The 24,699-nt window shown below is 40.1% G+C and overlaps 1 protein-coding gene across 1 annotated transcript in view; it reads left to right on the plus strand.

Moving 5' to 3' along the window:
* LOC126470013 (MAP7 domain-containing protein 1-like) overlaps positions 1–24,699 on the plus strand; it is a 262,871-nt gene that overhangs the window by 46,193 nt on the left and 191,979 nt on the right. Inside the window, exons 2-3 of the mRNA XM_050097531.1 lie at positions 23,564–23,746; positions 24,059–24,241. Coding sequence (XP_049953488.1) covers positions 23,564–23,746; positions 24,059–24,241 — 366 coding nt within the window. The remainder of the gene's footprint in view (positions 1–23,563; positions 23,747–24,058; positions 24,242–24,699) is intronic.

The raw sequence follows: 24,699 nt of genomic DNA on the forward strand, positions 1-24,699 counted from the left end.
GCCACCACTTGAGACATCCTTCGGGGTTCTCTGGTGATGATGGCCAACATCCAAACAAGTGGCTGAAGGTATATGACTGTATAGCCAAATTTAACAAATGGGATGACACTGTGTGCTTGACTAACGTATTTTTCTACTTGGAGGGCACTGCCAAGCAGTGGTATGAGAACAACGAGGAGAAGTTCACAAGCTGGGAAGTATTCCAGGTGGAAGTGCACAAGTATTTTGGCAACACACAATGGCAGAAGTGCAAGGCTGAAGATAAATTAAAGTGCAGGGCACAGCATCCAGTAGAAACCACAGTATCCTACATTCAAGACATCTTGGAGCTGTGTAAAATATTGGTTCCTAGAATGGAGGAGGAAGATAAGGCTGCACATCTCATGAAGGGTGTTGTGCCAGTATATCAAGACAATGCATCAAAAAATTACATGCAAGAATTTTGAAAGGCTTCCAAACATCGTACTGATGTCTGTGATGGAGGAAGGAACTGATTTCACAAGTGTTCTTCAGCATACAGTGAGAGAGGAAGTTCAGAAGGCACTTGGATTGCACGGTGAGCAAAAAACCGAGATGCTTCTAGATGTCATAAGGGAGGAAGTGGAACAGACATTGAACCCAATCTCTCGTCCTTCATTTCCCTTTAAAACGGTGAAAAAGACAAGACCCAGGTGAAGTTACGTTCCTACAATGCTGCATGAGGAACCTGTTTGGGCACCAAGGCAGGCTAATGTCTGGAGCACCCATGATAACCAACCAGTATGTTTCCACTGCGGACGACTGGAATGTGGTGCGCTACTGTTGAGAAAGTCGGTGGATATTTGTTGACGCCTGTGCCAGAAGACAGCAGACCGATCTTAGCTGACGCCAGCTCCGGGATGACGAAGATGAACAAGAAGATGTGGGTGCAGGATGACGTAGGTCACCATTGCTGCAAGCTAGCCACTGGAGAGGATGCTCCCCAACACACCGATCAAGCTCTCCATTTTCATTTAGAAGCTCCAGCCAATCACCTAGCCGCCACAACCTGGAAAACTAAAGGGTGCGACCTTTTTTGGAGGTGAGGCCGTCGAAGAGAAAAATCCTCCGCCATTGACCACTACAAAAATGATAAGAAACTACGTCAATATGCTCACAGATGGCCGCTCAGCCTGAGCACTTGTGGACTCTGGAGCATCATATTCAGTCATTTCGGCGAAGTACCGTCGCCAGTTGCAGAAAACCGTATTCATCAATAACAAAACATCTCTTACCTACAGTAAGATGTGTCATTGGTGTGGGCATAAGTGGCCACACACAGCCCTGAGAATTCATTGTCTTACAAGAATTTAGTCATGACGTCATTCTCAGATGGGACTTCTTGAAAGCTTCTCAGGCAATTATAGATTGTGGTCACTCGAAGATTATGGTAGACAAGATGAGATACTGTGGACAGGAAGATGTACATCCGAGTGTGTGGAGACAATGTGTGCTGGATGAAGTGATCATTCCTGCAGTCAGCACTAGAAAGGTAACTGTCATGTGTCATGCCGTGCATAAACCCATATATCTTGTAGTGGAATGTAAGAGAAGCATACCACTGAAGAATAACTTGGTCATCCCAGCCTCTGTCGTCTTGTTTAAGCTCAGATTCGGTGAATTGTGGATAGTTAACTGTCGCTGAGAACCGCAGATCCTTCCAAGATACATGTGCATAGCAAACGCTGAGCCATTAATTGTCGAACAGCTGAATGTCATAGAAACCTCCCATGCAGAGTCTGTGAGCGAAATTGGTGCTACCTCTATGAGACAAGATCTTCTAACTCGACTATCACCAGATCTCACAAAGGAAAAACGGAAGAAGCTACTTGCCATTCTTCAAGAGTTCTCTGAATGCTTCAATCCACAGGTGAAGAGCAAATTAGACAAATTGGCGGTGAAGCACCGGATTAGCACTGGAGAACATCAACCAATGAGCCAGAGAGCATACCGTGTGTCAGCAATGGAACATTGAATAATTCACGTCGAAGTAGAGAAAATGATGAAGAATGACATCATTCAGCCTTCGCAGAGCCCATGGTCGTCACCAGTGGTTCTCGTCAGGAAGAAGGATGGCAGTTGGCGCTTTTGTGTTGATTACAGGATGCTTAATAAGATAACTAAAAAGGATGTTTACCCCCTTCCACGAATTGACGATACACTAGATTGTCTGAAGGGGGGCTAAGTTTTTCTCAACCATGGACATGTACTAGCGATACTGGCAAATCAAAGTAGATGAGGTTGATCATGAGAAAACTGCATTCATGACCCCTGAGGGCCTGTATAAGTTTAAGGTAAAGCCATTTGGTTTGTGTAATGCACCAGTAACTTTTGGACAGATGATGGCTAATGTTCTAAGTCACCTGAAGTGGATGATGTGTCTTTGTTATTTAGATGACATTATAGTGTTCTCAGAGACATTTGATGAACACATAAAAAGACTGAGGGCCGTTCTTACATGTCTCCAACAAGGCGGACTGAAACTTAATCCAAGAAAATGTCTCTTTGGAGCAAAAGAAATCAAAATACTTGAACACCTTGTGTCAAACGAAGGTGTGTGGCCAGACCCAGAAAAGGTGAGATCTATAACGAAATTTCCTATTCCTAAAAGTATTAGAGATGTGAGAAGCTTCCTTGGATTATGTTCTTATTACCATCGTTTTATCAAAGACTTTTGTATCAAAGCCAGGCCACTCCAAGAGTTGTTAAAAGCTGATGCTAAATGTATCTGGGGTCGTGCTCAACAAGATTCTTTCGATGTGCTGCGAAAAGCTCTGACAACTGACCCTGTACTTGGTCTGTATGATGATAGAGCACCTACAGAACTACACAAAAATGCCAGTGAGTATGGGATCAGTGCTGTTCTGGTGCAAATTTCGGATGGAAAAGAGAAGGTTATAGCCTATGCTTCTAGGACACTTACAAAAGCCGAGTGAAACTGCTCAACTACAGAAAAAGAATGTCTTTCTGTGATCTGGGCCATGTGCAAATTACGACAGTATCTCTATGGAAGGCCATTCACAGTTGTTACAGACCATCATTCACTTCTACATCTTCATCTACATTTATACTCCACAAGCCACCCAACAGTGTGTGGTGGAGGGCACTTTACGTGCCACTGTCATTACCTCCCTTTTCTGTTCCAGTCACGTATGGTTCGCGGGAAGCACGACTGTCTGAAAGCCTCCGTGCGCGCTCGAATCTCTCTGATTTTACATTCGTGATCTCCTCGGGAGGTATAAGGAGGGGGAAGCAATATATTCGATACCTCATCCAGAAATGCACCCTCTCGAAACCTGGCGAGCAAGCTACACTGCGATGCAGAGCGCCTCTCTTGCAGAGTCTGCCACTTGAGTTTGCTAAACATCTCCGTAACGCTATCACGGTTACCAAATAACCCTGTGACGAAACGCGCCACTCTTCTTTGGATCTTCTCTATCTCCTCCGTCAAACCAATGTGGTACGGATCCCACACTGATGAGCAATACTCAGGTATAGGTCGAACGAGTGTTTTGTAAGCCACCTCCTTTGTTGATGGACTACATTTTCTAAGGACTCTCCCAATGAATCTCAACCTGGTACCCGCCTTACCAATAATTAATTTTATATGATCATTCCACTTCAAATCGTTCCGCACTCATACTCCCAGATATTTTACAGACATAACTGCTACCAGTGTTTGTTCTGCTATCATATAATCATACAATAAAGGATCCTTCTTTCTATGTATTCGCAATACATTACATTAGTCTATGTTAAGGGTCAGTTGCCACTCCCTGCACCAAGTGCCTATCCGTTGCAGATCTTCCTGCATTTCGCCACAATTTTCTAATGCTGCAACTTCTCTGTATACTACAGCATCATCCGCGAAAAGCTGCATGGAACTTCCGACACTATCTACTAGGTCAGTTATATATGTTGTGAAAAGCAATGGTCCCATAACACTCCCCTATGGCACGCCAGAGGTTACCTTAATGTCAGTAAACGTCTCTCCATTGATAACAACATGCTGTGTTCTAGTCTGATATTCCATTGGCTCTTACTTTGTTTATCGGGCGACAGTGCGGAACTGTATTGAACGCCTTCCGGAAGTCAAGGAAAATAGCATCTACCTGGGAGCCTGTATCTAATATTTTCTGGGTCTCATGAACAAATAAATCGAGTTGGGTCTCACACGATCGCTGTTTCTGGAATCCATGTTGATTCCTACAGAGTAAATTCGGGTTTCCAAAAACGACATGATACGCGGGCAAAAAACATGTTCTAATATTCTACAACAGATCGACGTCAGAGATATAGGTCTATAGTTTTACGCATCTGCTCGATGACCCTTCTTGAAGACTGGGACTACCTGTGCTCTTTTCCAATCATTTGGAACCTTACGTTCCTCTAGAGACTTGAGGTACATGGCTGTTAGAAGGGGGGCAAGTTCTTTCGCGTACTCTGTGTAGAATCGAATTGGTGTCCCGTCAGGTCCAGTGGACTTTCCTCTGTCGAGTGATTTCAGTTGCTTTTCTATTCCTTGGACACTTATTTTGGTGTCAGCCATTTTTTCATTTGCGCGAGGATTTAGAGAAGGAACTGCAGTGCGGTCTTCCTCTGTGAAACAGCTGTGGAAAAAGGTGTTTAGCATTTCAGCTTTACGCGTGTCATCCTCTGTTTCAATGCCATCATCATCCCGGAGTGTCTGGATATGCTGTTTCGAACCACTTACTAATTTAACTTAAGACCAGAACTTCCTAGGATTTTCTGTCAAGTCGGTACATAGAATTTTACTTTCGAATTCACTGAACGCTTCACGCATAGCCCTCCTTACGCTAACTTTGACATCGTTTAGCTTCTGTTTGTCTGAGAGGTTTTGGCTGCGTTTAAACTTGGAGTGAAGCTCTCTTTGCTTTCGCAGTAGTTTCCTAACTTTGTTGTTGAACCACGGTGGGTTTTTCCCGTCCCTCACAGTTTTACTCGGCACGTACCTGTCTAAAACTCATTTTACAATTGCCTTAAACTTTTTTCATAAACACTCAACATTGTCAGTGTCGGAACAGAAATTTTCGTTTGGATCTGTTAGGTAGTCTGAAATCTGCCTTCTATTACTCTTGCTAAACAGATAAACTTTTTTTTATATTCCTATTAACTTCCATATTCAGGGATGCTGCAACGGCCTTATGATCACTGATTCCCTGTTCTGCACTTACAGAGTCGAAAAGTTCGGGTCTGTTTGTTATCAGTAGGTCCAAGATGTTATCTCCACGAGTCGGTTCTCTGTTTAATTCAAATGGTTCAAATGGCTCTGAGCACTATGCGACTCAACTTCTGAGGTCATCAGTCGCCTAGAACTTAGAACTTATTAAACCTAACTAACCTAAGGACATCACACACATCCATGCCCGAGGCAGGATTCGAACCTGCGACCGTAGCGGTCATGCGGCTCCAGACTGAAGCACCTTTAACCACACGGCCACACCGGCCGGCTCTGTTTAATTGCTTGAGGTAATTTTCGGATAGTGCACTCAGTATAATGTCACTCGATGCTCTGTCCCTACCACCCGTCCTAAGCATCTGAGTGTCCCAGTCTATATCTGCTCCACCTAAGACTATAATATGCTGAGAAAATTTATGTGAAATGTATTCCAAATTTTCTCTCAGTTGTTCTGCCACTAATGCTGCTGAGTCGGAAGGTCGGTAAAAGGAGCCAATTATTAACCTAGCTCGGTTGTTAAGTTTAACCCCCACCCATAATAATTCACAGGAACTATCCACTTCTACTTCACTACAGGATAAACTACTACTAACAGTGACAAACATGCACCCACCGGTTGCATGCACTCTATCCTTTCTAAACACCGTCTGTGCCTTTGTAAAAATTTCGGCTGAATTTATCTCTGGCTTCAGCCAGCTTTCTGTACCTATAACAATTTCAGCTTCGGTGCTTTCTATCAGCACTTGAAGTTCCGGTACTTTACCAATGCAGCTTCGACAGTTTACAATTACAATACTGATTGCTGCTTGGTCCCCGCATGTCCTGACTTTGCCCCGCACCCTTTGAGGCTGTTGCCCTTTCTGTACTTGCCCGAGGCCATCTAACCTAAAAAACCGCCCAGTCCATGTCACACAACCCCTGCTACCCGTGTAGCCGATTGCTGCGTGTAGTGGACTCCTGACATATCCAGCAGAACCTGAAACCCCACCACCCTATGGGGCAAGTCGAGGAATCTGCAACCCACACGGTCGCAGAGCCGTCTCAGCCTCTGATTCAGACCCTCCACTCGGTTCTGTACCAAAGATCCGCAGTCAGTCCTGTCGACGATGCTGCAGATGGTGAGCTCTGCTTTCATCCCGCTAGCGAGACTGGCAGTCTTCACCAAATCAGATAGCCGCCGGAAGCCAGAGAGGATTTTCTCCGATCCATAGCGACACACATCATTGGTGCCGACATGAGCGACCACCTGCAGATGGGTGCACCCTGTACCCTTCATGGCATCCAGAAGGACCCTTTCCACTTCTGGAATGACTCCCCCCGTATGCACACGGAGTGCACAGTGGTTTTCTTCCCCTCTCTTGCTGCCATATCCCTAAGGGGACCCATTACGTGCCTGACGTTGGAGCTCCCAACTACCAGTAAGCCCACCCTCTGCAACTGCCTGGATCTTGCAGACTGAGGGGCAACCTCTGTAACAGGACGAGCAGCCATCTCTGGCCGAAGATCAGTATCAGCCGGAGACAGAGCCTGAAACTGGTTCGTCAGACAAACTGGAGAGGCCTTCCGTTCAGCCCTCCGGAATGTCTTTTGCCCCCTGCCACACCTCGAGACGACCTCCCACTCTACCACAGGTGAGGGATCAGCCTCAATGTGGGCAGTATCCCGGGCAGCCACAGTCGTAGTCCGGTCGGGGGATGCGTGGGACGAGTGGCCGTCCCCGACAAACCCCCATCCGAACCCCCACAGTGATGCCCATTGGCAACAGCCTCAAGCTGCGTGACTGAAGCCAACACTGCCTGAAGCTGGGAGCGAACGGATGCCAACTCAGCCTGCATCCGAACACAGCAGTTGCAGTCCCTATCCATGCTAAAAACTGTTGTGCAAAAAACGTCTGAATTAATCTACAGAGAGCACAAACAAATCGACACAAAATTTAAATGGTTATTAAAATACAAGATTGCCTAGTAAATGGAGTAATGCTGCTACTTGCGCACTGCTGACACACTGCTTGGCGGCGGAAGGAGACTACGCAATTTTACACTATTCAGGTACTAAAACGCGATGCTACAACTCTCAAATACTATAATACGCCAGAAATTTATGAATTAAACAATGCAAGTACCAAAAACACGCAAAGAAATTGAGAATTAAACTATGTAACAAATGAGTGAGCTAGGAGTATACGACTTTCTGCTGGCAGCTGCTTATCCAACGGCGGCAGGGAGCACACTGGCTGTGACCAACCGACACTGGCCGTTCAAAACAAAAACAGCAGACAGACGACTACGCGAATTTACACTATTCAGGTACTAAAAGCGCGATGCTACAACTCTCAAATACTATACTATGCCCGAAATTTATGAATTAAACAATGAAAGTACCAAAAACACGCAAAGAATTAAGAATTAAACTATGTAACAAATGAGTGAGCTAGGAGTATACGACTTTCTGCTGGCAGCTGCTTATCCAACGGTGGCAGGGAGCACACCTGTTGGTTGACACGTCTTAAGGATCCAACTGGATGACTCGCCAGGTGGGCACTACGTTTTCAAGCATATGACAGTATCATAGTGTACAAAAGTGGAAGAAAGCACCAAGATGCTGACTGTCTCTCAAGAAACACTGTGCAAGACCATCAAGACTTTGATGAAGATAGTGATTGTCTCGCTGCACTCCAGGATCTCTCTGCTGAGCAGGAGGAGGACACCAAGATATCTCAAATTATGCTTGCCTTAAATCGGTCAGAGGATGTGAAAGGACAATTTAAGGTAGTTAGTGGATTACTTTGAAAGGAAAACTTTGATCTGTTTGGAAAGAGGTGGCTACCAGTGATTTCTAAACACATGCACTTAGATATTCTGCAGAAATTCCATGAGACACCTGAGGCTGGACATTTAGGATTGATTAAGATGTACGATAGGATCCACAAGAGATTTTTCTGGCCAGGTTTATTTAAGAGTGTCCATCATAATGTGTCGCATTGTCGAGAGTGCCAGAGGAGAAAGGCAGTTCCTCAGAAACCACCTGGCTGACTCATACCAATTCCACCAGCCGAAATGCCTTTCCAACGTGTTGGGATTGATCTCATCAGGCGATTTCCGTCTGCTAGTGGCAGTAGATGGATTATTGTTTGCACTTATTATCTGTCATGCTATGCCATTACAAAAGCCATGAGAGTACAGAGGATCTATACAAGAGCAAGGTTCTTAAGGACAATATTATAGAAATGGAAGAGAATGTAGATGAAGATGAAATGGGAGATATGATACTGCGCGAAGAGTTTGACAGAGCACTGAAAGACCTAAGTCGAAACAAGGCCCCGGGAGTAAACAACTTTCCATTAGAACTACTGACAGCCTTGGGAGAGGCAGCCCTGACAAAACTCTACCATCTGGTGAGCAAGATGTATGAGACAGGCGAAATACCCTCAGACTGCAAGAAGAATATAATAATGCCAATCCCAAAGAAATCAGGTGTTGACAGATGTGAAAATTACCGAACTATCAGTTTAATAAGCCACTGCTGCAAAATACTAACACGAATTCTTTACAGACGAATGGAAAAACTGGTAGAAGCCAACCTTGAGGAAGATCAGGTTGGATTCTGTAGAAATGTTGGAACACGTGAGGCTATACTGAGCCTACGACTTATCTTAGAAAATAGATTAAGGAAAGGCAAACCTACGTTTCTAGCATTTGTAGACTTAGAGAAAGCTTTTGACAATGTTTACTGGACTACTCTCTTTCAAATTCTGAAGGTGGCAGGGGTAAAATACAGGGAGCGAAAGGCTATTTACAATTTGTACGGAAACCAGATGGCAGTTATAAGAGTTGAGGGACATGAAAGGGAAGCAGTGGTTGGGCAGGGAGTGAGACAGAGTTGTAGCCTCTCCCCGATGTTATTCAATCTGTACATTGAGCAAGCAGTAAAGGAAACAAAAGCAAAATTTGGAGTAGGAATTAAAATCCGCAGAGAAGAAATAAAAACTTTGAGGTTCGCCTATGACATTTTAATTCTGTCAGAGACAGCGAAGGACCTGGAAGAGCAGCTGAACGGAATGGACAGTGTCTTGAAAGGAGGATATAAGTTGAACATCAACAAAAGCAAAACGAGAATAATGGAATGTAGTCGAATTAAATCAGGTGATGCTGCGGGAATTAGATTAGGAAATGAGATGCTTAAAGTAGTAAATGAGTATTACTATTTGGGAGCAAAATAACTGATGATGGTCGAAGTAGAGAGGATGTAAAATCTAGACTGGCATTGGCAAGGAAAGCATTTCTGATGAAGAGAAATTTGTTACCATTGAGTATAGATTTAAGTGTCAGGAAGTCAATTCTGAAAGTATTTGTATGGAGTGTAGCCATGTATGGAAGTGAAACATGGATGATAAATAGTTTAGACAAGAAGAGAATAGAAGCTTTTGAAATGTGGTGCTACAGAAGAATGCTGAAGATTAGATGGGTAGATCACATAACTAATGAGGAGGTATTGAATAGAATTGGGGAGAAGAGGAGTTTGTGGCAAAACTTGACTAGAAGAAGAGACCGGTTGGTAGGACATGTTCTGAGGCATCAAGGGATCACCAATTTAGTATTGGAGGGCAGTGTGGAGGGTAAAAATCGTAGAGGGAGACCAAGAGATGATTACACTAAGCGGATTCAGTAGGTACTGGCTGCAGTAGGTACTGGGAGATGAAGAAGCTTGTGCAGGATAGAGCAGCATGGAGAGCTGCATCAAACCAGTCTCAGGACTGAAGACCACAACAACAACAATTGCATATTTCTGGTTCCTAGCCTTCCAATGGTAGATGTCAATACTTCTAAAAGTATTGATTAGCTCAGTCAAAATTAATCATTACTTACTGTAGTAAAATTTCCAAGTATTCATCACTTTAAGTTAACATGGTTTTGAGGAAAACTGAACACATTACTGTCATCAGCTTCTTGAAAATTATCTACTGAATAAAACATTTTCATGAAATGTTGTCTGAACAATATTTGGACATGTATTACATTTATATGATTAATTAATGTCGTGTGACTAGGGCCTCCCATTGGGTAGACCGTTTGCCGGGTGCAAGTCTTTCGATTTGACGCCACTTCGGCGACTTGCATGTCGATGGGGATGAAATGATGATGATCGGGACAACACAACACCCAGTCCCTTTGTGGATAAAATCTCCAACCCAGCCAGGAATCGCACCCAGGCCCTTAGGATTGACATTCTGTTGCGCTGACCACTCAGCTACCGGGGGCGGACATTTATATGATGATGTGGATAACTAGGTCCAATTGACATTTGAGAGAGAAAAATATAGTTGTTAGTAGGAGTGCATAAGAGCAGATGCAAAGATTCCAGCACCCCTCCATTGTAAATTAAAAATATGTTATTAGAAACTGATACTTGTCAGCGTCCTTCATTACAAAAATGTTTACAAATTCTTTGCAATTCTTTATATTTGTATATACAAACATTTTTTAATCAAACAAATTAATTTTCTAATTTGAAGCATTGGACAATATATGACAATCTGTGCTTCACAGTAATCACTCATAGTATTGTCAAGTTTCTGGGGACATGCTCTTTCATTTTGAGTCCAGCCCTCAACTTCCAGTGGTCCAGGTTGTGGAAACTTGCACTCATATTTTGAGTCTTGCTCCCAGATTCCAATGGTCCAGGCTGTGGGTCTACCTCCCACGCACTTCTATCGGTGACCAGGGTTGCAACAGCACTCAGTGTCTGTGCACATGGAAAAAATGTGGAAAATACTCTATATTAGCAACACAATAAAATTTACTCTAACCTGAAATAAATTGTATTAATCCCTTTCTAGGTGAAATGTGGATTATAAGCATTTGTAAAATTTTTTATATAATTATGAATCAATTCGTTTAAGGAGATAGAAGCTGTTCCCAGGCATTCAATTCTCTTCAAATAAAAATCAGAATGACTTAAATATCTGAATCTTTACTTAGTTGCTTCCAAAAAATTTTGACTTTTCTGTTGTTTCTATCTGTCAGAATACCAAATATTTATTTCATTCCTTGAAACAGGTTAATTATCAGTATATTTTTTCTCCAGGCATCAGTACTTGAAATCATTTAGAAGGATGCACATGCAAGTAATTTTTAACTGCATGACTCAGTTAAGTATTATATTATTCTGAAAATAGAATATGTAGCATTGTGTATCTGATTACTTGTTAAGCACGTAGGCTTTCATTCGACTTTTACTTATAGTGCTATAAATTTCATATTTATTTTACTGAAATGTTGTCTGTGACCCTCTAGATGTCTTACTGCAACAACAGCAAACTGCAAAGACAGCATTCCTAACCATCACCACTTCACATTATACTTCTCCTAATCCACATTATTAATCTTCTTATTACAAATTCCTCATTACACTTTATGATTTCATATTCATCACTATAGTTTGTCTTTTCATATTTCTCATTATCATTACTTCACATTGTTGCTTCATAACAACATTATTATTTCATTTAACAATAAATCCCTGCTCTGTCTTACACAAAAAATGACTTTTACTAAATGTCATTCCATAGCAACAAAGCAACATTATAACAAACCTCTCTTTCTCATTACAGACAGACAAAAGCTTTTTAACTGCATTAGATCACTCCAGATAAGGATATTATTTTACTTTAAACTATTTACTTTTACCCACTCTTGCCTGAAGGGCAATACTGAAAGTATTAAGGGCAAGATTATATAAATTTTTTAACCATTTTTAATTTAATCAGAAAGGGAGTATTTGTGATACATTTCTATAAAACTAGCATTTTACTATAGCCATCAGATTTTAATTTTACATTTAATTAAACAAGTAACTTTGAACTTATCCTCAAACATTTATACAAGTGAACCTGGTTTGTTGTATCACAAGACCTTTTTTCTACTGCTACTAAATACATCTCTTATTGTATCTTTAACTTTACAAATCACTTTGATGGTAAAGATTTTGTAATTATTTATGAACATTTTGCCATAGCTGAGTCCAGAAATGAATAAGACTTTTTTTTCAGGTAGTTTAGCTGACATAGCATATGCTTCCACCCTCTTATTAATATATGGAAAAATGTTATTACAGAAATGAACGTTTTTATATATCTTGAATTGAAGATAATAGATTATTACATTTTTCCTTGCAATTTATGGATCAGGTAGTTAGAGAAAAGAACGATCTAAGAAAGTAAGAAAAGGATCACCTAGTGCAGGCTGTTCCAGCTCGTGGGCTCCGTTGTGAGCCGCGGAGCGCTCCCTGCTCCAGGGAGCCGTGTCGCTCGCTGTGACCGTTCAAGTGGGCTGGCATGTGGCATGGCTGGCTGAGGCAGGCGGCAAGGCAAGCGTTTTGATGTGCTAGCTGTGTCTTACAAGATCGACAACCTCATAATCTTAGCTACTAAGACGTGGTGACATGCTACACCAGGAAATACAATCTTCAGGAAATAAATAAGAAACAAATGTTTTACAAGAAACTGCATACTAAATTGATTGGGCCTCTGTAGCTTGAAATTTTCTTTTCATTGCATTTCATTGCAAGATCGGAAATATCAGGCGTCAAAGTGTTCGCAGTGTTAATGCGGAGGATGGCCTTCATTGTTGCATCCTGAAGAAGCGATCGTTCCTTACTTTTACTCTTTTCATTGCTCAGAAAAGCTGCTCACATCAAAACGTAGATCCAAACATGCACATGATCTGAGCGGCATTGTTGTGAAGCTTGGGAAATGTTTTTTTCTGTAATGAACGATACCATCGTGACAAATCCAACGTGTTGTAGTACCTCTCTTTCAACAAAGTTGAATTTTGCAAATCAATAATCTCCAATTGAAGTGACAATGACAAGTCATCAGTGGGAACTGAAAAAGGAGTGCTGAACACCTTAAGTTCCATTTCCAAACTAGTGAGGTCTCAGAATCGTGTTTCAGACGGTGTGATGAGCTGCTTTAAGTTTGCTTGGTAATCACTGAAAGTAGTACCTTCAGGTAATTTTAAGGAAGCAAGACGATTGAAGAATGTTAAATGTCCATTACTCATCTGCCTCTCAAATAAACGTAACTTTTCCAGGAACAGTTTGATCTGGTCATGCGTGTCGACGATTAGCTGCCCTTTGCCCTGCAATAACAGATTTAAATTATTCAGATGCATAGTTATGTCAGCTAGGAACGCCAGGTCTGATATCCATTTTATATCTTTCAGACAACGCATTTCTTCCCCTTTCATTTTGAGAAAAAGGGATATTTCCTCACTAATGGCAAAGAAAACATCAAGAACTTTTCCCCGACTCAGCCAACGAACTGTACTGTGGTAAGATATATCCCCGTACTCCGCTTCCACGTCTTTCAGGAATCCTTTGACACCGCACAAAATTCACACACTTCGCGACATCTTTCATTACGCCACCTAGCTCTACTGTTTCAGCACACAGTGCCTCTTGGTGAATAAAACAATGAAGAGTCAAAATGTCTTTCCCTAATTTGTCCCTGACTTTATTTTTCAAATGAGAAGCAAAACCTTGGTGACACCCGATCATTTGTGGTGCACCATCTGTTGCTACAGAATGGAGCTTATCCCACGGCAAATTCATACTTCCACTGATTCACAAACAGCTTCAAAAATGTCACATCCTGTTGTGGTGTAATCGAGTGGTGCCACATCCAAGAGTTCTTCAGTTACTTGCAGCTCTATGTCGACACCACGCAGAAAGACTGCAAGCTGAGCACAGTCCGATATGTCGGTGCTTTCGTCAAGCGCTAGCAAAAATGCAACAAAGCTCTCCACCTTTTTCCTGAGCTGTTTCTCTAAATCTGCTGCCATGTCCAGGATTCAACGAGACATTGTTTGCACCTCCCTTGGAAACAAACATTCTGCAACAGCTGCCATGCACGATTTTACGAGTGGTCCCACCGAAAATGGCTTGCCACTCATCGCAATGATGTGAGCGACCCTGTAACTTGCTCGAATTCCAGATTCAGTAGTGTTTTCTCTGCTCTCATTCACCTGAAAATTATAAACTCATTGCAGAACATGAACTATGTTGCATGTTTTGATACCCTCCGTATTACGAAACCGTTTTTAAATTTACGTCTACTGGTATGCTGTTCTTAAGCCTGGCTACCACTTCTCTGTGTGCAACACCTTCTACCTGACTGTAGTGCTCTGCGTGAAGACATGTGTAATGTCGTTGTATATTGTACCTCTTCGCAGAATTAAATACTTTGTGACATACAAAACACTGCGGTCGACCATCCCTCACAATGAATAGAAAGGTGTCCTCCAATAGAGGTACAGAGCTCCCGCGGCTAGTCACAGCTGTCATTGCACACGGATTATTGTGTCAGTTGCGGCTGCATGCGGCCAGGGGGTAGTGGGTTCGCTTTCCCCCTCCACGCAGGCTCTGAGCTGCTGCAGTGAGTGCTCCGGAGCGCTCCGGCTCCCTGGAGCTCTGTTGGAACAGCCTGATCTAGTGGGTAGTGTAAAACTTGTCACATAATGTGTTCACTACAATTCAGTCAGGCCCCTATCTATAAATGGATTAACATTTACTCTGATGCAGTGGTCCTCCATTTAGTTTTATAACTCTGGGTGAAATTCTGCTTGTATTATTCAAGTCAGTTGCAAATACTGCACTCCACTCAACAGAATCCTTGAACACGCCATATCTTACAATGGCAGTTCCCTTGCATACACATTGAAAACTACTTTAAGCAAATTACATTAGAAATTACTTTCTGCATATTGTCTACTTCATTAACAGTTTAAAAAATTCAGGGCATATCTACTGTTGATAATTTAACCACAGTTTTTTTTACTTTAGCAACCTTCATCTCTCCAATACGCACACCTGTCATCACAGCATTGTTTATATTAGTGTTTATTAACCCTTTAACTGTTCTGGACGTGTTAATGTGCGGGCCTTGCAACCTATCCCTGTGTGCTATGAACGTGTTTACGTGCACCACCAGTCTTTCTACTGGTACTCTGAACGTGTTTATGCATAGACACGTTCAGAGTATCAGGTAGAAGGATTGGTGGTGTGCGTAACACGTTCAGAGCACACAGGGATGGGTACAAAGGTGTGTGTGTTAACATGTCCAGAGCAGTTAAAGGGTTAACTGCATTTCATTTACCTTATTCCTAATTACACAAGCTTTACATTCAACAGACTCATCAACAATTTCATTTACTATATACATACATGTAATTTTGGTCTTTCCTTCTATTAGATTCAGTTACTTACAAATCATTTTCATGACTGTTATTAAGAAAAGTGTACATTCCTTTCCAAACTGGCACTTATTTGCAATGTCATCAACTTTCTCATGAAAATAATTCACTACCTGTTTCAACATCATAGAAGGTGTCAATATTTACACTAATATTTTCTGCCATGACTCCAAGATTCTTAATTCCAACATTATCTCTGTGCTTTGTATGGGAAACCATTTCATTATCCTTATTATTAGAACAAATCTGATGTACTTCTGTTAACTCAGACTGACCAGAATCAACAGCATCAACTTCTATCTCCTTATTTCTTTGATTTCATCTCTGCTTGACCAAATATGTTGACACCAAGCATCTAATTTTGATCCTAAATTTTTTGCTACCTCTTCTTTTTTTCCATAATTTGCCTACTATTATTATAAGTTTTGTCCATTTTTGCAAACAAATTGTCAATTTCTGACCTTCCTTGTATTATTAGCCTCAATGGTAATTTAATGTTCTCAGCCTTATATTGTTCCTGTAACCTGTCGTCAAACACACTTTCTTTTACCACTTTGTCACTTATTTTTCCAAGATAGTGAATAACTCTTGTAACACAAACACTTTACTTTAATCTAGTGTGATGGTTGGTTGATGTCACTGCCTTGTCACTCCCATCAAAGTCGTTCACACTTCTATGACAGGTTGCAGCAGTGACATCTGGATTCAAAGCATGTTCTTTATTGGCTTCTGTGTAACAACTACGGTTGCTTCATTGTTGATCTTCTATTGGCTAGAATCATTCTTAATTTTCTGATTGGTTATCTTTTAATTTAGTGGCTTTCCTGTCACATTCTTCTGTGTTATCTGCACATTTTCCAGTTCACTTTGTCTCTTCTGTTAATATTCTGTGCACTGTTATGTTTGCTGTCCTAAAAACTTTCATCATATTGTGTCAAAATAAATTTTATTTACACTGTCCCCCATCACTGTTTTCAATGTCACTGTGCAAACCTGAATGCCACTGTCTGCAAATAGTTAACTGCTATCTCTCTCTTTACTAAGTTTGTAATTTCTTTTCACTGTGCCAGAACAGGAACATGTCCTCACATGATGCCATGATGTGGGGCGGTACTGACCTGGTTTGTCTCCATGTTGAAAACTTTTGAGGTATTGAACAATGGTATACAATAATGGAAATGAACCCCCTTTTTTTAAATACACTTAGACACACATTTATTAAACTTGAGTAAACTTGTATGGTGACTAGTATTCTAACACTTCTATTCATACATTTAAAAAAAAAAAAAAAAAAAGCTCAGAAACCAAACCAGTGACAGTTCCAGTGTCAACACTTATTATAAAACTCCTCACCTCATAATTAATAGATTTAGAAACAAACAGTTGATCACATTTTGTTATTAAAGTCACCATCAATGTTTAGTGTTGCACAGAACAAAACCATTAACATAGTGCAGTCTGGTAAGTAGTCTATGCTCACAACAACCACAGAAGCTCACACAGATATTTCTCTAAGACATTTTGTTAACAAGGTAAGAAATAGTAATTATACCGTATATGACAGCAGACAAACTTTTATATCCTTCAATGTATAACTTCATCCAGCAAAGCTCAGACTTGCACCCAAACATAAATTGTTTACTTTGATTTATCATAATTTCAAATGTAGCATTTGTACCTGTAAACTGGTTCCATACCTCAAAAGTTTTCAACATGGAGACGAACCAGGTCACTTTACTATATGATAGAAGATACCAACACAGATATGCAAGTGCAATGACTGCAGTATGTGGACCTGATACATAGAATGGCTAGCTGCAAACTGAAGATTGTTGGGTGAATTGGGCTATTTAAAGGCGTGTGTATGAATATTTTAGGATTTTGGTAATTACATATTTGTTTATAAAGCTGCAGGCTTAAAACTTTACTAGATTAGCTGAGCTGTGTCCACCAGTGACTTGATTTGCATAATAAAGTTAGTTAACAACATAAAAAAGTTTGTAGAACTATTTTGTGTGTCTACGTGGAGAATTACCAGTTTACAGGTACAAATGCTACATTTGAAATTATGATAAATCAAGCAAATTCTTAATTAGTGACTTAACTGATTAATACAGAGTGTTATTTGGTCCAGAGAAATTGGGGCAACAGAAGTATAGTGTCAAACTTGAGAATTAAATGGGTGTAATAGCATAAAAGGCAACAATAATTTTAGGTTTGTCCAAGCTTCAATACTAATTACCTAAGGGTGTCATCCAGATGTAGTTCAATGTAGGTTGAAGCAGAATATTAGCTTATTGAAAAAAGACAGGGCAGGCTCAAATCAGAATGGGAAAAGAAGAATTCTGCTTCTAGGAAGCAGTCACAGGAGGGGTGTACACCAGCAGCTTCAGGAGAAATTAAGTGCAGGTGACAGAAAACTTAGGTCAGCTATACAGGGAATTTGAGAAGAAAGATAAGGTAATTATATGTGGGGGAGCAGGAAACAGCCTGGCTATGAATCCAGGATATACTATTAGGAGTGACCTGGACAAAATAGGAGCAGAAACTGGGCACGCAAATGTGGGGTTTGTAGAGGTCTTTCAGTGCGTTGATCAGCCTTTGGTAAACACTGCTGTAAGGGATGTTAACACTGAACTGAACAGAATTCTCCAGACTCTAGCAGAGTCTCACATAAGTATTGTTCCAGTTGATGTTTTTGGTATTTGGAGATACACTACACGTGGCCTGCACCTAAATGGGAAAGGGAAAGATAAGTTAGCTTCTGTATTAGCAGATACTGTAAGGGGGGGCACAGTCACACAAGGTATAATCCCTGTGGTTAATGGAACCAGGCAGACAGAGTTTTTTAGGTTAAAGCTAAAGTCCAGAAAGACAACAGTCAAGAAAAATAGAACAAAAGAAGCTTCATATACAGTAAATAGGGATAAAGCTAACGGTAGTATAGACTTTCTTCATCAAAATATCAGGGGAATAAAAAATAAAGTAGATGAGCTGTTAGTGCGCTTAGATCATCTCAAAAATAAAAATGCAATTGATTTACTTTGTCTGTCTGAACACCATGTAACTGTGGGGATGGAAAGTGTTGGTATAAATGGGTATAATTTAGCATCTTACACTTGCAGGTTTAGCGTGGATAAAGGAGTTGCCATTTACACAAAACAAGGGTATAAATACAAAACTACAGAAGTAAGCAAATTTTGTGTCGATCAGCACTTTGAAGTTTGTGGATGTGAACTACAGCTAGACAATGTAGTGTTGATATTAGCAGCAGTGTGGACAGGTCTTCATTAGGAGATTGGGAGCTATTCATGAAAAATTTGACTCCCTATTAAGCTGTCTGTCAGACAAAAAGAAGAAATGGTGTGGTGATTTCAATGTAAACTTTCTAAGCAATTCTGATATGAAAAGTGAACTAGAAATGTTATTAATGATGTATAACTTAGACTCAGTAATCAATTTCTTTACAAGTATAGCTCAAGATAGTAGCACTCTAATAGATAATGTATTTTTACACCAAAAGGATGTAAAACTAACATTTATGCTTTCCCTATGATAACTGGGTTATCAGATCATGATACACCATTGATTAACTTTCAAAACCTAACAGGATGTGCTGTTCAGAAACCATGTAAAAGTGTAAGGTTGCTTAACCCAGTATCTATAGAGCACTTCAGAGAAAGTTTAAGAAATATTAATTAGAGAGAGGTATATAATGAGCCAAATACTAATGCCGCGCGGGCTAGCTGCGCGGTCTGGGGGACTTTGCAACGGTTCGTGCGGCTCCTCACGTTGGAGATTCGAGTCCTCCCTAGGGCATAGGTGTGTGTGTTGTCCTTAGCGTAAGTTAGTTTAAGTTAGATTAAGTAGTGTATAAGCTTAGGGACCGATGACCTCAGCAATTTGGTCCAATAAGACCTTACCACAAATTTCAAAATTTACAAATGCTAATGATAAAAGCAACATATTTCATGATAAATTTATATCCCTTTTTGAACACTGTTTCCCAAAAAAATTACTGAATGTAACACCAAACAGTTTTCAAAGAAACTTTGGATTACTAGCGGTATAAAAGTGTTTTCAGAAAGAAAAAGAAAACTGTATGAGACAGCAAGAATTTGTGAAGATCCAGAAGTAATTTTACACTATAAAAATTATTGTAACATACTGGCAAAAGTTGTCAGAAAATCAAGAAATGCATTTGTTAGAGGAGAAATTAACAACTCGGGCAATAAAATCAAATCGGTATGGAATGTTGTTAGAAGGGAGACAGGAAAAGTAACCACTGGGGTAGGTAGTATTACTATTAAAGAGAATGAGACCATCTTAACCAACCGTACTCAAGTAGCTAATGTTTTTAACAACTATTTCTTAAGTGTAGGGGAAAAAATTGGTGGGAATAGTTCAAAAGAAAAAGCCAAGCAGTACATGGAAGAGGCAGTTTTGAGAAATCTTAGTCAGATTATTTTTCAACTAACAACCTCTTGTGAAATAAGGAAAATCATTAAATCTTTGAAAAATAAATGTTCTGTTGGAGTGTATGAAATCTCTAACAAGATATTAAAACAGTGTGGAGAAGTTACAGCTGATGTTCTGAGTCACATATGTAATGCATCACTAACTCAAGATATTTTCCCAGTCTCTGTATAAAAAGGAGACACCACAGATGTCAATAATTACCAGGCAGTATCCTACTTACAATAGTTTCAAAAATCATTGAGGAAGTAATGGACTCAAGAGTGGTTAGCTATATCAACAGTAATGGGATACTTAGTAAATCACGGCTCGGATTTCCACTGAGACAGCGGATGATACAAGCATCATTATTAATCCAGTAAAAGAAACTCCAATAGAAAATGATGCAAATAATTTCTTTGGAAAAGTTATTAATTGGTTTTCTGTGAATGGGCTTGCTCTGAACTTTGAAAAAACACAGTACATCCAATTTTCTGCTGCAAGAAGTACAGTTCCTTCAATAAATATAACACATCAACAGAAGTCAGTAGACAGGGTAGAGCATGCTAAGTTTTTGAGTGTACGTATATATGAATATCTTAAAGTGTTTTCAGAAAGAAAAAGAAAACTGTATGAGACAGCAAGAATTAGTAAAGACTCAGAATTAATTGCACACTGTAAAAATTATTGTAACATACTGGCAAAAGTTGTCAGAAAATCAAGAAATGCATATTTTGGATTCCTAAAGTGACTCGGTTCAGCAACTTTTGCAAGCATAATAATTGCCAATTTTGAGGATATAGAAATTAGTAAGCTAACATATGAGGGGGGTTCAAAAGTTCTCGTAATCACCATGAGAGGTCAGCGCTAACGCAACGAGTTGTTCACATTATATTCATTGGACTGTTACTTATAAACACGTGCCATGTCAGTGCTCTTGGAAGAGAGCTGTGGCAGTGATGTGGCTCTGTTGTTATTTCTATGTAGTGATTTGCAAGGATGGAGCAGTGATTAAGTACTTCGTAAAGAAAGGTACGAAAGCAAAGGACATTCATGCCAATTTCCAGAATGCACTGGGGGCTTTGCTCCTTCGTAGTCAACTGTTGCCAAGTGGACAAATGAATTAAAATTTGACCGGGAGAGCTTAGATGATGATCCACACAGTGGTTGGCCAAGATGTTTCACTAATCCAGAAATCATTGCAAAAGTGCACAAAATGGTCATGGAGGATCACCAATTGAAAGTGCATGAAATTGCTCACGCTTGCTAGATGTCATCTGAAAGGGTGTATCATATTTTAACTGAAGAATTAGAAGTGAAAAAATTATCTGTAAGATGGGTGCCACGAAACTTGATGCTGGATCAAAAATGAATGAGAACAATGTTTGGCCCATTTTAGGAGAAACGAACAAGATTTTTTGCACTGGTTTGTGACCACAGATGAAACTTGGTTGCACTACTATACCCCAGAGACAAAACAACAGTCAAAGCAGTGGAAACATGCTGATTATCCGTCACCAAAGAAAGCAAAGACAATTCCTTCTCCGGGAAAGGTCATGGCATCAGTGTTCTGAGATGCTAAGGCGATTCTGTTTGTAGGTTATCTCCCCATTGGGCAAACAATTACTGGAGAATACTATGCTAACCTCCTGGACAAATTGCAACAAAAGATACGCAAAAAAAGGCCAGGTTTAGCAAGGAAGAATGTAATCTTTCATCAAGATAATGCGCGCCCACACATGTGTCATCGTCACGGCAAAATTACATGGACCAAGGTATAAATTGTTGCCGCACCCACCTTATTCACTTGATATGGCGCCATCAGACTTCCACCTCTTCCCAAAACTGAAAATTTTTCTTGGTGGATGAAGATTCACTTCAGATGAAAAATTGATAGCCAGAGTTGACAACTATTTTGCAGGCCTGGAGGAAACTCATTTTTGAGATGTGATCAAGGCACTGGAACATCATTGGACCAAGTGCATTAATCTACACGGAGACTACATTGAAAAATAAAAAAAGTTTCAGTGATGTAAGTACTTTTTTTTTCTACTCCGTTCTGAGAACTTTTCAAACCATCCTTGTACTTTGCATATTTTCACTCTCTGATGTCATACGGAATTATGTTTTGGGATAACTCAGCACTTAGGCAAAAAGGATTACTGCTCAAAAGAAAGTGGTTAGAATAATATGTGTGGCTCGTAGTTGCACATCTTTTAGGCATCTTTTTAAAAGGTTAGGAATTCTTACAACAGCCTTACAGTACAGCTACTGTAATTAAATTTGTTCTCAACAACATGGGCCAGTTTAAAAACAACAGTGACATTCATGATTATATTACCAGAAGAAAGAAAGACTTACACTGTCCTCTGCTTAACCTATCTTTGACACAGAAAGGGGTAAAATACGCTGCTGTAAACTTCTCGATAAATTACCAGAAGAAATGATATGTCTGACAGCAGTAACAGTAATTTCAAAACTAAATTGAGATCATATCTCCTTGACAACTCCTTCTGTACCATATATGCGTTCTTGAATAGCAATAAATAAATCTATAGGTGTAATATATGTATTTCATGCCAGTTAAGGGAATAGGGTAGGTAATAAAAATTTCAACCTTTTTTTTTTTTTTTTAAAAAAAAAAAAAAAAAAAGACCTTGACTCATGACTCATGCATTTCTTATGCACTTGACATGTTCCACATCATAACGGTTACTGTGAGATTGATCAGTGGAACACTAACTAACTAATGATCATGTTCTACAATGCTCCTGGGTATGTTACATGTCCCCACATCTCACCATATGAGGGTACATAATACACCCAGGAACATTGTCGAACACGATCGTTTTGGTGGTCCAGGTGTTGGGGTGTGAGCAGGCATAATGTTGCATGAGTGTTCTGACCTCCAAATCTCACCAGTCAACATTATTGGGACACTGGTACTCCTTCCCTATGTGTGTCTTTATAGATGTACGCTTGGACCTCACTTCCCTTTTATGGATGACAATGGGGGAACTGCATCGAATTATGCTGGTGGAGCACTCTTGGAATGAAAGAACATTCAGTGAATGAAGTGAACTGCCCATTCCCTCAACTTAAATCACATTGAGCATATTTTGTGATATGTAGCAGAGACGTATTTTAGCATGTCCACATGCACTAACGACAATCCAGCAGTTGTCAATATGCACTTCTGGAGGAATGGAACGCCGTACCATATGAACTACATACCACTTTGTGATCAGCATTAGAGAGTATTGCAGAGCATGCATTGCTGGCCATGATGATTCTGGTCACGCACCCAATGTAGAACCATGTCACTTTTTGTAAAGTCCAGGGGAACATCATAAATTGCTGTGACTTCAGTGTGATTAGAATCTTTGAATAAAACTGTAATTTCTGTTTGTCTCATTGCTTTTTTCTTTCCTTCTGTATTATACAGTAGCAGTTCTTTCTCTGTGTGCTCCACATTTCATCAAGTTATATTACGTGGCAGTAACACATCATACAAAAATTACTTTCATTCCTAAGTTTTGCACACCAGTGTATATTTGAATCTGTCAGCTACTGATCCAGTTAACTACATATTTATATTAGAACTGCCTTTTAGTTGTTGTTAAATTTATCCTCTTTGCAGTGTGAAGATGAATGGTCAGAAATTCAGCAAAGATTTGAGAAAGAAGGTCTTGACTTTGAGAACCTTGTGCCTGAGGAAAGGCTGCTCCATGTATGGCGATGGCTTGTTGATGCAGAGAGCAACCTTCGGAGTACCAGACGACAGCTGGACAAGCTCCGTGACTTACGGAGTGAAGAGATGGAGGTAACAGTTTCATTCACCAGTTTGTTTTGATTTCAAAAAACGCTAGTCAAACCATCTGGGTGTAGGTACCATATTTAAATCATACTGTATGAATGTTTGTTATTTTGGTGTAAAGAATGTTGAAAGTAAATTTTAAATTTTTCAAGTTCATTTATTGTATATGGACTATAATTTTTCCATCACTAACTGTTACATAAAGTGTCACACATTTTGCTTTTATGTGTATACCAAACTTACCTCTTTTGTAGTAGTTTTATGAAAAATAAATTATTGTTTTGGTTTATAAAATTTCACTTTCAAATATTTGAATAGGAGATGGAAAACTACATTGGCCACATTAGAGATCTGGCAGAAAAACGTGCAGATCATCTGGAGAATGAAACAATAACATTGCGCTCAAAACTGGAATCGTCCCAAGAGCAAGCTGCTACTCTAGCTTCACTTTTGGAAAAAAGTGGCTTGCAGTGCATTGCAGATGACAGTTTAGGAGAACAGGTATCTTTAATGTTACTGTGTATAGGTGGATGGATGGGTGTGTGTGTGTGCGCGAGTGTATACCTATCCTTTTTTCCCCCTAAGGTAAGTCTTTCTGCTCCCGGGATTGGAATGACTCCTTACCCTCTCCCTTAAAACCCACATCCTTTCGTCTTTGCCTCTCCTTCCCTCTTTCCTGATGAAGCAACCATCGGTTGCGAAAGCTTGAATTTTGTGTGTATGTTTGTGTGCCTATCGACCTGCCAGCGCTTTTGTTTGGTAAGTCACATCATCTTTGTTTTTAGATATATTTTTCCCATGTGGAATGTTTCCCTCTCTCTCTCTCTCTCTCTCTCTCTCTCTCTCTCTCTCTCTCTCTCTATATATATATATATATATATATATATATATATATATATATATATATATATATATATATATATATATATAAATAGAGGGAAACATTCCACTCGGAAAAA

This window comes from Schistocerca serialis, chromosome 1, assembly GCF_023864345.2.
Source record: "Schistocerca serialis cubense isolate TAMUIC-IGC-003099 chromosome 1, iqSchSeri2.2, whole genome shotgun sequence".
Classification (NCBI taxonomy): Eukaryota; Metazoa; Arthropoda; class Insecta; order Orthoptera; family Acrididae; genus Schistocerca; species Schistocerca serialis.